Raw genomic sequence first — 16839 nt, forward strand, 5'->3', positions numbered from 1 at the left:
TAATATCTGTGCATCGTCTATGCCCAGAAGGTGGTTTGCTGTGAGGTCAGTCCGAGGACTTCCGGCTGAAGTGGGTTTTTTTGTAAATCAATTACATTTTCTTGGTACAGTGTATTGGTAGTTTGTCGCACAGGAATTGAGAGGATGTTTCTTCATTATCGCATGCCCTGGGATTGGTGAAAGTTTTAAAGATCTGATAAAGAATTTTGGGGTTGTTCCCCGCCTGTTCAAGTTGCATCGCTATGTGGGTTCTGTGTCCAATTCTTATTGTTTTTATGATATTCGGCCAGAGCAAGTTTATATCTTTCTTTATCCTGAGAACCGTGCGAATGGCTCTTTTCTGTCCGGAGGTTTGGGAAAAACCATGCTGTCTGGGGACATCTAGCTATGCTGGAATATTGTTTCAGTGGGACTAGACGGTCAATAATGTCTTTAATTGTAGAATGAAAACTGGCCAGGCATTCCTCGACGTTGTCCGAGTCAAGATTCTGCGGGCTAGGAAAGATATCTTGAAAATGCTCCAGCTCTTGCTTTTTTGATCCTTCATTGTCACCTCCTCGTATCATTGTGAAGCAGAATTTACCAGGTGTTGGACTGTTCACCATCTAATTGGGAACATGAGCTCAGTTTAGAGACAGGCTAGTTTTACCCTACTGATGCTTTGTTGTTGCAATATTTATCCTGCTCACTATGAGAGGAAACACAGGTTCAGGCATGTGGTGTATGTGCTTGGCTGTTGAGCCAATGGGCAAAGTTACCATCTGTGGGATTATGACTGAATATCTTTAAGTCAGAGTCCCCACTAAACCATAACGCTACTGTAGTGCTGGGGAGCCTCGGTTGGCCTGCGAGAGCAGGCTTCTGGACCAGTGTATAGAGCTGCTCACTTGAACACCAGAGCGTGGATGGAAAGGGCTGTCTTTACCACCCTTAGTGCAGCGCATGTTCGTGTGGTAGATGATGCTTAATCCTTTGTTTCCAACCTGATTCTGGGTCAGGGCTTCTTTACTAGCAGAGTAGCTACCTCGCTGCGATCTATTAAAAGTTAGCCACTAAGCCACGCTTTTGTCTGTCCATGGGCGCCCATACCCCCTTGGGGTTCATCTTCCGCTAGGATGGTGGGCGGGATGAGGTGCAGGCACCGTCCACTGTGCTGTGCGTGGCATGGGGAACATCTCCCTCTCTCCCTGTGCTGCAAGTATCGGGGCATGCACACTTGCAGGTCAGCAGGGTGACCAGATGGCCAGAGCGGGCACCACTATAGTCGACGAGAGACAAGAAGCCGATGAGGTTACTCTAGGAAGGATTTTCCTGAGCGCTAGCCTTGTCGTTGGCTGCCACATGGACATTGTGGTTGCCAGGTTGGCCCAGCCATTTGGTCGCCGGGCTGACCAACCATATGACAGGTTGATGGCTGGATGACCAGTGGGCCAGCTGGCACATCTAACTCTGACTTTTGTCTCTCCTTGGGGGTCTAGTCGAGGAAAAAAAGCTTCCCAGGAAGGCCCAAGGATAGAGGGGGTTGGCCTAAGGGCTTAACCCTTCTTAGCCCGCCAGACTCGAGCACCAGGAAGGTACCGACCTGAGGCACCCTTAGTCAATGAACTGGGGTGACAGTCCTTACAGACTGGGAAAGTCTCTTGAGTCTCTCTGGTGTGGAGTGGAATTGGGACCCTGTTAAGGCCCAACCACTGGTCAGGTCTCAGGGCAAGATGGGGTTGGACAAAAGAGCAGTGTGGGCTACTGCAGGCTGAACAGGTCCAGTAACCCCCAATGATAGGAAAGCGATGCCATGGCTTTTGCCTGGGAAGCCCAGTCCCCACATGCAGAGCTCCAGGCACCGGGCAGGGTAACCGTCCCTACCTAGGGCAGGGTGTCATCAGACTGAGGGAGAGTCTGGGCCTCCTGCATGCTGTACAGCTCCTTTAACCACTTTTGAGAGGCAGTAGAAGCCATGTTTTTCACCTATGAGTCCCAGGCCAGGGCTCCAGGCACCGGGCAGGGACACCTTCCTTACCCAGGGCAGGGTGACATTGGACTGAGGAGGAGCCTGGAGCTACTGAGGGCTGAACAGCTCCTGTAATCCCCCGTGACATGCTAGTGAAGCCGTTGATTTCGCATGGACGATACGTTCCCTGCAGACCATGGTCCCAGGCAGGCGGCAGGGCCACCTTCCCTAACCAGGGCAAAGGTTTGCCAGGTTTCAAGTTGTCCATCAGTTTGCTTGTCTGCTTCGTGTTGGCCAAAGTGTCACTAGTGACACTTCATTCCCAAGGCTGTTCCAGCCAATAGGCAGATATGTGTGCCAACTCAGTGAACCATGTCACCAGCCAAGCAGCACTAATTTCAATTACACCCAGGCCTAACGTAACTTTCACATTTTAATTCCACTCAGATTTCTAAGAATAAATAAAAATCAGTCTTCCAGTTCTTTCAACATCTTGGTGATAAATGAATGATTTTTCATTTGCAAAGTGTTTTGCAAAGTTCTTGGTAACATTACATGCAATTGTATATTAAGTTTTTTTTTTTTTTATCAACAGGTAGTGAAAAGGCCGCGGAAAGTTCAAGTTGCTGCTTTAAAATCCCCGTCTCTTGATTATGACGACAGAGGTTATGACTTTGCGAATGATGGCCAGTTCGACCGCAGAAGTGGCTACAGTGAGACAAGCTGGCATAGCGGCAATGGAAGCCACAGCCATGAACAAAGCCCAGATAGAAGTTACAGACGGGACCAGGACAGAGGTCGCCCCTTTGACAGAGATAGGGATCGAAGTCGCGACCACAGCAGTGAAAGGGGGTTGGACCCGGAGTATAGAAGGGATCGTGGACGGAGTATTGACAGAGACGAGACTTATGATCGTAACTATGACTACAGCCCTGAACGAGGTTATGGACGAAAACCTGTGGATTCTAGATCTGAAAAGGGAGTACAACGGAGTCACAGCAGAGACAGACTTCAGTCACGCAGCCCATCACCAGAGCCTCATCGACATCCAGTGCCTCGTGGCCAACAGGACGATGACCGGAAACCAATCAGCATTCTTTTAGCAAAAACCAAGCCATCTGAGGGTAGGTGAAAGGGCCTGTATCTCTGAATTACTTAGTGCATAAATATTTAATGTTTATTTATGCTCTGTATTCCTTTGGGTTGGAAGTCTTGTAAAATAGTATTCTTGTAGCAGTTGATAATGTGGTTACCGAAGCTAGCAATACAAGCAAATAAAGTAGTGATTATTGATTTCTTGTTATACATTACTGTAGTTGCTCATTTCTGTGATCATACTACTGTTTAAAGTGTCCTGTAGGGTCTTTAGGTTTCACCTTAATTGCGTTGGTTAAAGTGAAGTGTAATTCCAACATTCCTGAAAAGGAACTCCTCTGCTTTCACTGTCGCAAAACTAAGTACCGTGGTCTGTGTACAAGTCGTGTGCCTTCTACCTGTACAAACAGAACATAAAGAAGAGAGTCCTCCCGTTAGCCATTCTAGCAATGGGAGAGAAAAAAAGAGCAATACCTCTGCGGGGGGTGGGGGCAGCTGTTGGCAGAGCAAAAGCTTCTCCTGTTGGTGGGAACTATGCCTCTACCTTGCCCAAGAGCCCCTGTGACTACCTGTTTTCTGCTTCTCTTGCCACCAGAGATGCACAGTCCATTAGTTTTTCTCCCCCTGACTGAAGCACAACTGGTGTCCCCCTACCCTCAACACACTTTTGCTTGCCCACTTGCCCTTACCTTGCTGTGCACTTCTGCTACTCACACTCCTCCTTAAATACTCCTGCTTGCCACCTTACCCAGACACTTGCTATGCCTCCTTCCTTCCAGAATCACCCATTTGCCTCCTACCTCAGGCCACCTTGGCACCGCACCCCCCCCCCCTTTTCAATACTCCCTCCTCTGGGAAGTGCCAAGAGAGACAGCCGGAGTGCCAACAATACGCTGTACTGGGCAATCGGCTCCTATATCGTTTCTAGAAAGGCACCTTACTGACGAGGTACCTAGTCCATCAGAAAAGAAAGACATATTGGTGGGGGGGGGGGGCCTTTGGGGTGGGCGAGGCGGGGGGGGGGGGTGTCAACATGCACATTTGGACCCATTATTCTCATGTCAGCATGTTATTCTTCATTCAAGGGGAGATACCTAGCCTTCCCTAGATTTAGGTGTGTGAATACTGGCCAGAATCATATTCCAGTTCTGCCTCTCCGTTTTCGCCCCAGTATCTCCTCTTTGCCTCCAGATAACTTGTAACGAGGCCCAAATTGCAATACATGTCTTCCTCGATTTGCAACAACCGATAAAATAAAAAGCTGTACCTTGATCTCACTTGCACCTTCATCTTTTATTCGAACATTGTGCTACAAAAGAGGTAGGTATGCACATTTCTATTGAGGAGAACTCACTCTTTAGCTTCAGTAAGTCCAGGTGAGTTCTCACAAAATATAATAGTCTAAATTGAGTGTTCTGAATGTTGGAATATTTTGGAAATTCTGCCTGTTTGTTCTGCTTATTTTAGTTCGGAAAATGGTCAAACACTCTACAGTGAGTATATGAAGTGCTTGTTTTTTTTTGCCTAAATGTTAGCAAATCATTTTACTACTGAGCAAAACTAAGAACGTTGCTCTAAAAACCTCAGAATCCCTTAAAGTTGGGCACCTGATAATACCAAGACTCACTAAGATCTACCCTAAATACTCAGTCATTCAGCTCTACTATCTCAATATTTCCCAGGCACACTCCCGCTCTACTTTCAATGAGCCACAACCTCTTTCAGAAGTTCACTTTGTGATTGTCACGTACCCAGGCCTGCTGAATTTGCTCTGATGACGACAAATCTCAGACAACACTCTGCTCACTGAGACACACACATTTGTTCACGCTGGGGAGGGGGGGTGGGTTAACGTCTTCAACACTGGTGGGGAGGGGGGGCACTGGGGGTCAAATAAACCAATAACACTGCGCATATGTTTTGGCCTACTTCCCCTGTGGGGGGAAGAGACGGATCAGGTAAGGGAAAGAAAGCAAAGGGAACGGGACAGTCGTGCCCAGGAAACAGGCAATAACCTCATTTCTACTTCCATTAGTAATGGTGAACTGTGAAAAAGTAGCATTTTATTTACAGGCTCTGGACACCTGTAGCGCACTGTACTAAGGACTTATTAGTAAATCAAATATGCCAATCATGGCGATACCAATCATACCATGTTTTAGGGGAGAGATAACCTGCAATTTAGCACTGGTCAGCATTGAAAAAGTGCCCAGAGTCCTAAAGCCAGACTGCTCTGTGTCAAGCTACCAGAGGGTGAGCACAGGTAAACCTTTTAGTGTGTACTGCACATACCCTGACCAGGATTGTGGTTCATGCTTGGACAGAGTGCATACTTTGCCAACCAGAAACGCAATTTTTAACCACTATCAATACATTTCGCTTATACATAATGAAGTAGAAGTACATATTTGTTTTATTTTTGTAGCGATTAACGATGTATTGTGTATGGTGAGCACTATATTCCACATTGTCCCTATACCAACGCATGGCACCTAAAATCCATTTTTGTCAGCGGATGATATCTCAATATACTGAGTCGGATAGCAAGATTGGTAGGACCAGAAGCAAACTCATAATCAGCAGGTTAATGTATAAGAATAGTTTGGTCGTCAATGGGGATCATGCACCTGCTGCACAGGCACAATAACTAAAACAGAGCAAACGTCTGCATCACAGATGAAATCCTACACACATGTGTAGCAAAGCACAATGTAAAATCAGGGAGAAGATTTGGTGTTGCTTTGTCGTATACTTTCTCTGCATGAACACTGGGGGGAATCCCAATGTTTGCACTTGGGTGAAAAATGTGTAATCTCGATGAATTTTCTCCTTGCCACCCAGATTGTAAATACAGGCATAGCAAATATATGTGGTGTGACATACAAGCCGAATGCGGCACGTAAAGAGCTTTATTGCCATTTAATGCTGCCTTATTCTGTTTCCCTCTCCTTGAAATCAAAAGACCTCCATGGCTCTAAAGTTTTTTGTAAGTCACTAAACATCACCTAATGTAATATTTGATCATAAGAAATATATTCGTTGACACAATGTAACCTTTACCAAGAGCCAAAGGCTACCACTAGAACTAGCTTGTTTGAATGTGTGTAATTGTAGTCGAAATCTGTCCCCCCACCCCCTCCTTTTCATTAGACTGGTCAGGCATACTCACTGAGGCATGTTACTGGAGCTGTGTACACTGCACTATTCAGAGAGGTTATTCCACAATGGGCTCCCCTTAAATGTGATGCCGTATTCCCCCAGCAGTCATTATTCTCAATGTGTTGGGCAGAGTTTCCTTTTCCTGAACATTTGTGTTTTCTATTTCTGGCAGAGTATGGCCTGAGACTTGGTAGTCAGATCTTTATCAAAGAAATGACTGGCACCGGGCTGGCGTCAAAGAATGGCAACCTGCACGAGAGTGACATCGTCCTGAAGGTGAGTTCTGCGCAGGCTCCTCCAGATGCTGTGCATAACGAGGGGAGGGCCCCCCAGTTTCTGGATTAGGGAGCCAAGCCTCGTTCAGCTCAGAGCCTTGATGACTTCATTGTAGAGCTTTGTTTCAAGCCTGAACACAATAAAAGATTCCAAATGGACTTCTCTCTTCCAGTGATGGATCGAACTGATGAGAATAATTGAAAATAGTGCTGATTCAGACATTGACATGAGTGATGTGTTAGTTTGGACTCCGTAAAGATAGTGATGCATGGTGTGAAGCCCATGTCAGGAGACACTTATAATTTAGTTGTTTAAATATATGCATGTTTTTAACCTTCATTTATCAAGATTGTGCTCATTGCTTTCATAGCTTATAGCCGAGCAAATGAAAGCAGCTGTTGTAAAAAGCGAAGAAAATGTGTTAGTTTTAAAGTAGATTCCTACATTCCCTTCCACCACCTCGCCAAATCCGAGTTTTTAAGACTACAAGCATTCCATAGGCCTGACACGCACACCATCTCTCTGCTGAGGTAATAGGAGCATCCTGGATCCCCGACCAGAGTGATGAAGAGGCCAGCACAGGTGTTCCATGCTCTAAAGGAACCACCCCTGAGAAAGGCAGTAATTACAGTTGGTGTACAACAAGAATCACACTTTCTACTGACTACTGCAGAAGCGCTACTGTTCTCCCTGCCTTTGGCTGCTGGCATATTCCAGAAAGTACGCATAGGCCTCCCACATTCTGGCACCTGGCCCAATTAATAACATTTAAAAAAAAAAATAATCTTTACACTTCAGTTGTCCTAGAAGACCTTAAAATGCAGTTGTGTACATGAAAAGAGTTCATTAGTATTTTTGGGGACCTTAAAATGCAGTGACCTGTGCTATCTACTTTATGGCGGTCTAATAGGCAGTCCTTCTAGATCCAAAAATTCTACTATTGGGTACCTCAAGCAATTTACTTTTAGGACTGTTTGTATTGGAGTTCAAGATATATATAGATATACCTGCCTAAATCACACAGCTGGTGGGAACTGCTAATTGTTGGTAGTGATGCAGTAGCAACAATATGCAAAGAGTATTCCCCCTAGTGTGGTTCAGGGTGTATCGGATAGGGCAAATTGATAGGAAAAATGAGGACAAAAACAATAGTTACTTAACTCCCCACCTCCCCAAACCACCATCCTGTAAACCCCACCTTCCTTACCTAGCAGATGCCAAGTACATGATGCCCAGTAATTAGTATCCTTAATGAACCACAATGTAAATCAAAGCTCATCCTGGCTGAGGGAAACAATTTACTTTTTTTTTAGAAAGCCACGAAGATTCATTTTTTTGTGATACTGTATTTGTTAATTCATCGTTCATCACTATGCACATGCTGAATATCATTATGTACATGCTGAATCCCAAGTGGATTTCCCATTTGAGACCATGTATACAAAATAGAATAGTGACTGTAAAAGTACGGAAAGCAGTGAGAGATGTTTTGAGAGGTGAAGTGTGGTATGCGAGGGGGCCCGCAGAAGAAACTTCATCTGGAAATTGAATTTTGTTCCATAGTAACCGTATGTTATTCTATGTTATAACATAGTCTTAGATGGCCCATTATTCTGTTTCTTGATATTTATTGGGATGCTCCTTGAGCATTTTTTTTTTTCGTGAGTCATAATTGTGGAAACATGAACAGTGATCTGTAAAGTCACATAATGCCTTTATATGATCATCTTTCACTCGATCTACCAAAACAGGTAAATTTGACGTAAAAAGGATGACTTTTCTGTTCCATTTTCTAAAAATAAATGTTCCACCGGGTTAACTCATTACTGTTTTATTTATCAATAGATCAATGGCACTGTCACTGAGAACATGTCATTAACTGATGCCCGCAAACTAATTGAGAAGTCACGTGGGAAACTTCAATTGGTGGTGCAGAGAGACAGTAGGCAAACTCTAATCAATATCCCATCATTGCATGACAGCGACTCGGACATTGAAGGTGAGAAGCATCAATGAATATATGCTCATTATCTTGATATCGTTGCGTTGTATGGCTCTAAAAACAGTCATAGCTTCTTTCCCAGCACGGAGTCTTCTCTATGATGTGTCAGTGGGGAAATCTAGTTACTAGTTGAGATGCTATTCTAAATCTTTAGATGCAGGCATTTTGTTTGTCTGCATGATAGCAGAAAGCGAGAGAAGATTATTTCCCCTCCAAACATCACATCTGTCGTCACCTGTGTGTTTCTGGAAAATGAGTTTTACTTGATTTTTCTCTTCATTTGGGTTTATTTTGATTTGTGTAGTGCTGACCTACTGCTTAAAACCACTTCAGAACACTTGTATAAGGCAGTAATACTTACACAGTACCAACATACATTTGAAGTACTTAATAATGTGTAACTTATTACAAGAACCACAACACTAAAAAGAGTAGTTAAAAAGATTGCTAAATAGACAACTAGACTTACAGATTTGTAGAGACATTAACTACAGGTCTTCTCACCACCCTACCTGAACCACCTTCCCTCCTCACCCCTTTCTCCACCGTGTCTACTCTAACCCACGTCTACTTTCCTCAATCATAAAATTAATCTTTTGACTCTGATCACTGATTGCTCACAGCATGGCCTCTGTCACAAAATGTGAGAAACCATTATATGGGAAATTGCAATGCAAGCATGAGTGCGTAAAAATGTTTGCACTATAAAATAAACTATGCCTGAATGACACATCAATGTCTTAGCTGAGTTGATTCCTGCTTTCCATATCTTTATTTTTGTGCTCAATGTAAATGGCATCAGAAATGCCTGTTTGTGCTAGACCTTTACTCCTGTGCACATCAAAGGTTTGTTTCATGATGTGGGCCTTACGGTCGTTTAATCTCCTTTCATTTTTGCTGGTTGGTGCAGCCATTACTTGTACGATCAAGAGAAGCCATTGGTAAGGAGGGAAGTAAGCATTTATGGCGCGGAAAGGGCCATTAAACGTTTCTAGAGAGTGCAGCCTTCCTCGGATGTGCTGCATATTGTGTGCTATATAAATACATTCCCTTACTAGTACCAAGGGGTGTAGGGGAAGTGCAAGAAACAGCCACGGTAATTGGCGCTAGGTTGAACAACCTAGAATAATGCCAATCAGGGCAGCTATATTGTATCTTTTTTCGATTTATAGCAAAACGTTCTGCAAAATCTCCTCTAGGTGTGAAAGAGTATTAGCAGCAATGGCACAGGCAGACATGTATATCTGTAAAAGAATAGGAACGAGTTAACCTTCTTTCAAAATTGGATGATAAACGTCTTCATAAATGAGAGTACACTTCAGGAATTAGACATGTCTGGACTCCCAGATGTTAAAAATGCCTTCTCTTGCGGAAATTAACGTTGTTAATGATTCCTGCAGAAATTGTGGCGTTATTGCTTGGTAATCCTGCTGTTCACCGCTAACCGTAGCCCCCACCTCCTCCACAATTCCCAGTTCTGTTCTCCAGCCTCCTGCTTACCCCAACACCCTAGGCTATTCCCACCTCTCCCTCCATCCCTTTCCCTTTATTTTGGTAAGTCTTCTCTTACATTTCTACAGCATCATAATCTCTCCACCAGTCTGACCTCCTCTCCTTTATAACCCTTTCCCCTACTGTTTACAGGTTTGTGGCTGCCTCTTCTATTCATATATTTATTTCTCCTTATTCATGAGGCCTCCCTTTAGCCTATCTTCCAAAGATGTGTATGAGACTCTGAACTGTGAATCTTCACTGCAGGGACATGTTGTCCCTGGGCACACTGGGCCGAGATAAATGGGGGTCTTGCATCTAGGTGGGAGAGCTTTGTAGCTGAAGAGGGGAGCAAAACCACCACTCCCTTGTCCAATCCTCAGACTGTCTGTATTCAGTGGGGGTTAGAACTATAAACAGTCTGCAGAGAACCAATTTTTGAACTTTTATACCCTTTCTCCATTAGTCAGACGTCTGTAACTTTAGTTGGCCATTGCGCATATCAGTGAAAGTGTAAACAAAAATGTGGATCTTAATTTGATTCACTAATGAGTCCTACATTAAAACCTTGAGTGCTTCCAGCCCATTTACTACATAGAGCCAGCCTCATCTAACATGAGATTGGAGATGGGAAAGCCATCCTCTCATTCTGTGCCCTGTCTGTCTTCATATACACTCTAGGTCTTCTAGTTGGTTTGGAGCAGCTCATAAGAATAGACTGAGCCCAGCAGAATCCAGAAGGTTGCCTGTTTAAATGGTACCTTTCAAATTTTTCCTTCCTCAGATTATTTCTAGTTTTACTTAGCTTGTATATAAAACATATTTATTCAGTGGGAACCTGCCACCTAGGCACCACCCTCTCCTCTGCATTTTTCTGCATTTTTTTGTTTACAGAGAACACAACAGTAAAACTACATGTTTCTAATACCTAAATTGTATAGAACGAATAACACCGGGCATGGCTCCCACTCAGCTCCCAATCTGTTTTGTCTTTTTGTAGAAGTAACTGATGTGTTTATCTGTTCCTGATTGAAAGCAATAATTATCCTTTAGCCCCTCTTAGTGTCTAGTACATTGTATTTAATACTCTGAAAATGAGTTGCTTTACAAGTCGTACCCAATTTTTCTATTTGGGTGTTCAATTCTAGGTTGTGGCTTTTAAATTAATTTTATTTTTACATATCTTTGTTGATCTCTAGATCACAGCTATCAATTAAAGTAAAGAGAACATGAACTTAAAATGTTTTGATCCAAACCAACCCCTTAAAAATAGATAGAATTAGCAATTTTACCATTCTGGATTACTATCCTCATGAATATCTGTATGTAACCATAGGGTATAGGCAACAATGGAAAGGGAGGACGCCACCAACATGTGCTGAATCACCCAAAATAGCTTTCACTATATAAGTAACACTTTATGTGGGCTCGAGTTATGAGCTGACTGAAACATGAAAAGTGGGGCCATTGTACGCGTTCCTGTAGGCGAGTGATTACATTAATCTGTATCTTCCCAGTTGCATTTTCACATTGAATATATAGATACGTTTTTACATTTAATATTGATACAAAATTCTCCAAGAAATGTTTTATTCACACAGTCTTATCAGGGACTTTAACTACTATGTCAAACTGGCTATTAATTAAAGTAACAGGACTTTCAAGCCTGATCTTTGTAAAGACCAGGAGAACTACTGATGGATAAATATTTTATTATGTTTGAGATTTTAAACACAAACACCTGATGAAATAATATATTTCTGTTGTATACATCTGCCTGTGGATTCCTCACCTTATGAATATCCCCTGCGCCAGCATTCCGCAGAATTTTTTCCTAGCTCTCCACGCCGACGAGGACGTCGGCTCCACTCGCGACTCCGAATGACGTCACCGGAGCCATAAGAGATCCTCATCGGCGTGATGACGTCTGTTCCCTTTTTTTTCCCGCTGTCGACGCGTAACGGTTTTCTAGCGCTCTCCATATTTTGTAGAGTTACTTTGTTGTTCCTTCAGCTTTATCTGTTGCTGTTGCGATGTCGTCTTAGAGGAAGTCTGGGTTTAAGCCCTGTAAGGAATGTGGGGGTCACATGTCCATCACTGACCCCCATGAAGATTGTTTATGGTGCTTGTCATCGGATCACGACGTGGAGGACTGGTCCTGTTGCAGGAAAATGAATCCAAAGAACGGGAAGCCAAGTTGTTTCTGGCCAAGGCGAAGAAAGAAGGAAGAGCGCGTAAGAGATAAGTCGAAGTCGTCGACTTCGCATATATCGAAGTCGAGAAAACATTAGAAAAAAGAAGACATGGATCTCGGCGCTGTTCGAAGGGTAAGGCTTCGAGGTTGCCTTCGCCTGCTCCTCGACGTCGCCGTAAAGACTTTGTATCTCCTTCACCCTCGCCTTCACCTCGTGCGACTCCGGAGAGGTCTCCTTCGCCTAGAGGCGCTCCGGCGCAGTCGCCGGCGCCGAGGGATTCACCGGCTTCAGACGCCGAGCCGATTCAGGTTGATCCATCTTCTCCTGTGCCTGAGAATAAACCGGTGGATTCGGCAGTGGATCCGATTGTTACAATGTCGGATACTCCCTGTTTGGATACTGGCTCTAATCCGTATACACAGTTCCCGACTCCAGGTTTGGATCCGTCGCATTTTTTAAAATGCAATGTACGGAGTGTTTGCAAGAGCGGCTTTCCCATCCGGAGCACTTTCTGGTCCCGTGGGTCTGCTGGCTTTCAACTTGGGCGTGCCCCAGCACTATGCCCAGGCACCCTTCGTGTCTTTCATGCCAATGGTGCCGTCAATTTCCGGCACCGAGAGTCTTGACGCCGTTAATGGAATCCCCGGCGCCGTTTGGTGACCCTTCCTTTCAGCCTCGTGCGGATCTCATGCCTCCTTCGGATCCTCCTTTGCCGGCTCCGGAGAAGTCCGCGCCGCGTACGACGCCACCGACGCCGCGTCAACAGATTCGTTCAAGGAGAGAGGCACAGAGGCTGTTGGAAGAAGAGCAGTGTCCCAGAGAGAAAGTAGAGGAGGGCGAATTGGAAGAGTCTCTAGATGAATTCGAGGGAATTCAGGAGGCGAGTGGATTGGATACCTCTCCTGAGTGGGAACTCTCTTCAACAAGGGCTTCTCCTCCTCAAGATTTGGCTCCCTACTGTATGATTATAAGGAAAGCTGCAGAGCTTTTGGATTTACAGTTACCTACTGCCGAATATAAGCACCATTTGCTGACCGAGGTTTTGCATTCGCCGCCTTCTACAGTTGAGCCTCTGTTACCCTTTAATGAAGCCTTATTGGAGCCTATCCTCGAGGTTTGGCGTAAACCACTCTCTTCGCCTGCTGTTTCTAAGGCTGTGGCTAGAGGATATAGGACCGCACCAGGGGATCCAGTATTTCTCTCTTCTCCTCCATCTCCAGAAAGTTTGGTGGTGCAGGCATCCTGTTCCAAACAATCTTCAGGTGCTTTTCCTCAGGCTCCAGCTGACAGGGACTCTAAGAAAATGGAGCAGTCAGCTAAAAAGGTCTTCTCTTCGACTAGCATGGCACTGAAATCAACCAATGCTACTTGTCTGTTGGGCTGTTATATACATGCCTTGATGGACTCGGCAAAACAGTTGGCCCCCAAGTTACCTGATGAGGAGAGGGGAAACTTTATGGAGGTTCTTTCGGATGCCCAAGCTGCGGCTAGACAGGCTATTCAATCAGGCCTGGATGCGGCTGACTCATTGGCCAGGGTTATGGGCTCCTTCGTAGCTACAAGAAGGCAGGCTTGGCTTCGATCCTCTGGATTGTCCCCTGATGTCTAGGCCACTCTTTTTGATTTGCCCTTTGACGGATCCAAACTCTTTGGGGAAAAAGCAGATTTGGCTTTGCAAAGGTTTGAGGATAGCTGAGCCACGGCAAAATCCTTGGGATTGCAAACCCAGTCAAGAGGTGTTGGCTACAAAAAATATCGTGGCTTTGGAAGGTTTTCCTCTTGCACCTTCCATCAAACTCAGCAGCAGCAGAATCCACTCTATAAGTCTTATAGAGGAAGAGCCAAAGGTCGCCAACGTGGTTCGGCCCGCAATCTCTCCTCCTCCTCCTCTTCTGCCTCCCCCGCTCCCTCTGGTACCACAGGAAAGCAGCCCTAGATCCCCCCCCCATCCTGGATCATGTGGGTCCTGTAGGGGGTCGGCTGTCTCACTTTCTACAGGGTTGGAAATCGGTCACGTCAGAACTTTGGGTTTTAAACCTTGTAGAGAATGGGTGCGGCCTTCCCTTTTGGGAATTTCCCCCTCCTTGCCAAGGTTTTTGTTCAGAGGACCATTTGCTTCTTCTACAGAAGGAGGTCCTTGCATTACTACAAAAAGGTGCGATAAAGGTGGTTCCAGAGTGGGAAAGGGGTCAGGGATGCTACTCCCGGTATTTCCTGATCCCCAAATAGGACAGCAGGTTACGTCAGATTCTGGACCTCACAGTCTTGAATTTTTACCTGAAGCAGGAGAAATTCAAGATGCTGACCCTTGCTCAGGTTCTTCTGGCGCTGCAGCAAGAGGACGGGATGGTGTCGATCGACTTACAGTATGCGTATTTTCACATCCCCATTCTGAAGTCGCACAGGAAGTATCTCCGTTTTACGGTTGGGTCACAGCACTACCAGTTTGCGGTCCTCCCGTTTGGTCCTCACAAAGTTGATGGCCGTGGTGGCAGCTCATCTCAGAAGGTCAGGGATTCCTGTTTTCCCCTATCTGGACGACTGGCTGCTCAAAGCGGAGTCGCCAGAGATGGTGCTTCAAGACGGTGCCAAGACGCCTCGGCATTCGTTCGCGCTTTATAAGTGATGATCCTATCCTATCCTTCATCATCTGCGAGTAACATCTCAACTGTTGTTCAACTTGGGTTTTTCAATCAATGTGCCCAAATCTCACCTTGTGCCCTCTCAGCGCAACCTGTTCATGGGGCGGTACTGGACACTACTGTGTGTCAAGCATTTCCTCCTCCACAAAGAATTCTCGACATTCAGGCAATGATTCTTGTGTTTCACGATAGAGCGGTTGTTCCAATCCTGAAGTTTCTACGCCTGCTCAGTTTGCTTCCTGCATTCTGTTGGTCAGCCATGCACGCTGGCACATGAGGGCACTCCAGTGGTGCCTCCGCAGACAGTGGTTTCAACACAATGGAGATCTCAGGGAGTCAGTCAATCTCCAGAGACTCTGCAGCGGAGCTGACTTGGTGGAGTGTGCAGGACAACCTGTCTCAAGAAAAGCCCTTTCAGCCTCCTCCGTCGGTGGCCACAGTGATCACTGATGCCTCTGCTCTAGGGTGGGGTTCTCATCTGGGGGATCTGGAGGTCAAGGGTCTTTGGTCTCCAGAAGAAAGGTTGCTTCACATCAACCTTCTGGAATTGCGGGCGATACGTTTGGCACTAAATGCTTTCCTTCCCTCCCTTCGCGGTCAGTCGGTTCAGGTCCTGGCAGACAACACTCCCGCGATGTGGTACATCAACAAACAGGAAGGTGTAGGGTTGTATCGTCTGTCGAGAGACTCTGGTCCTGGGTTCAGAACCATCAGATTTGTGTGTTTGCAAATCACCTAGCCGGTGTACTGAATGTTGGTGCGGACAGTCTCAGTCGGCATTTCTCTGCCGATCACGCGTGGCGGCTTCATCCGGAGGTGGCCCTTCACATCTTTCGGATGTGGGGATCTCCTCGGTTGGACCTGTTTGCCACCCACGAGAACGCGCACTGCCAGTTTTTCTGCAGTCCCCAGTTTCCACTGCAGGGAGCGCTGGGGGACACGTTTCCATTGGATTGGAGCTTACAACTCCTTAACGCGTTTTCTCCCATACCCTTGCTTCCTCTGGTTCTGAGGAAGATTCGCCAAGACCGGGCCCAAGTCATATTGATCGCCCCGGATTGGCCTAGAAGGGTGTGGTACACAGATCTTCACCTCTCATCGCACCCTCCGCTCCGTCTCCCTCTCAGGGCAGACCTCCTCTCGCAGGGGCAGGTTCTACACCCCCACCTCCAGAGCCTGCACCTTCATGCCTGGAGATTGAACGGGTTAACCTCTCTCCCGCCGGACGTTGTGGATGTTATCTTATCTTCCAGGCGACACTCCACAAAGTCGATTTATTCCTATAGATGGTCTGTTTGTTAATTGTTGTGAAGAGAGATCCAGTTGTCGATTGTTCTTCAGTTTGCTCTTTCCTTGGCTCAGCAGGGTTGTGCTGTGGCCATGGTTAAGGGCTATTTGTCGGCCTTATCGGCTTTTCTGTGTCTACCTGATCAGCCGTCTTTATTTAAGTCTCCTATCGTTTTGAGGTTTATCAAGGGCCTTACCAATAGGTTTCTGCCTACTCCCTTTGTTATGCCCCAATGGGATCTAAATCTTCTTTTAACTTTTTTGATGGCCTCCCCATTTGAACTCTTACATAGCTGTCCTTTGAGGCTTTTGTCTTTTAAAACAGTCTATCTGAAAGAAATACGTTAGTTAGATTCCTCACCTTAGAATATCCCCAGGCGTCAGGCTGGATCTGGAAAGATTTTTCGTCAGCAATACCCTTGCGTGTCGCTAGGCGTCGTCTGCGGCTCCGCGTTCGTCGGCGGCGTCGAGTGCTGGGATGACGTTGTCGGAGCCCTCGCACGCTGACGTCAGTTCTTCTTTTTTCCGCGCCAGACCGCGCCGATCCGGGAAGAGCATACCTGTTTAGTCATTTTTCGACTAAACTTTTTGGACTCTTTTGGTCTATTCTCATCGATTCGACTCTGGTGCCGGTAGGATGCCTGGTTTTAAACCTGTGACTCCTGTCACCGACTGATGTCGGTTACAGACCACCACCGCCGGTGCCTCTACTGCCTTGGGGCCGACCACAATGCCGAGTCGTTC

The 16839-nt window shown here is 45.8% G+C and overlaps 1 protein-coding gene across 4 annotated transcripts in view; it reads left to right on the top strand.

Moving 5' to 3' along the window:
- TJP2 (tight junction protein 2) overlaps positions 1–16839 on the top strand; it is a 533564-nt gene that overhangs the window by 333481 nt on the left and 183244 nt on the right. For all 4 annotated transcript variants that reach the window (XM_085632998.1, XM_085632999.1, XM_085632996.1 and 1 more), the window contains 3 exons: positions 2544–3072; positions 6375–6478; positions 8324–8477. In XM_085632998.1, coding sequence (XP_085489124.1) covers positions 2544–3072; positions 6375–6478; positions 8324–8477 — 787 coding nt within the window. The remainder of the gene's footprint in view (positions 1–2543; positions 3073–6374; positions 6479–8323; positions 8478–16839) is intronic.

This window comes from Triturus cristatus, chromosome 2_1 (genome assembly GCF_964204655.1).
Source record: "Triturus cristatus chromosome 2_1, aTriCri1.1, whole genome shotgun sequence".
Lineage (NCBI taxonomy): Eukaryota > Metazoa > Chordata > Amphibia > Caudata > Salamandridae > Triturus > Triturus cristatus.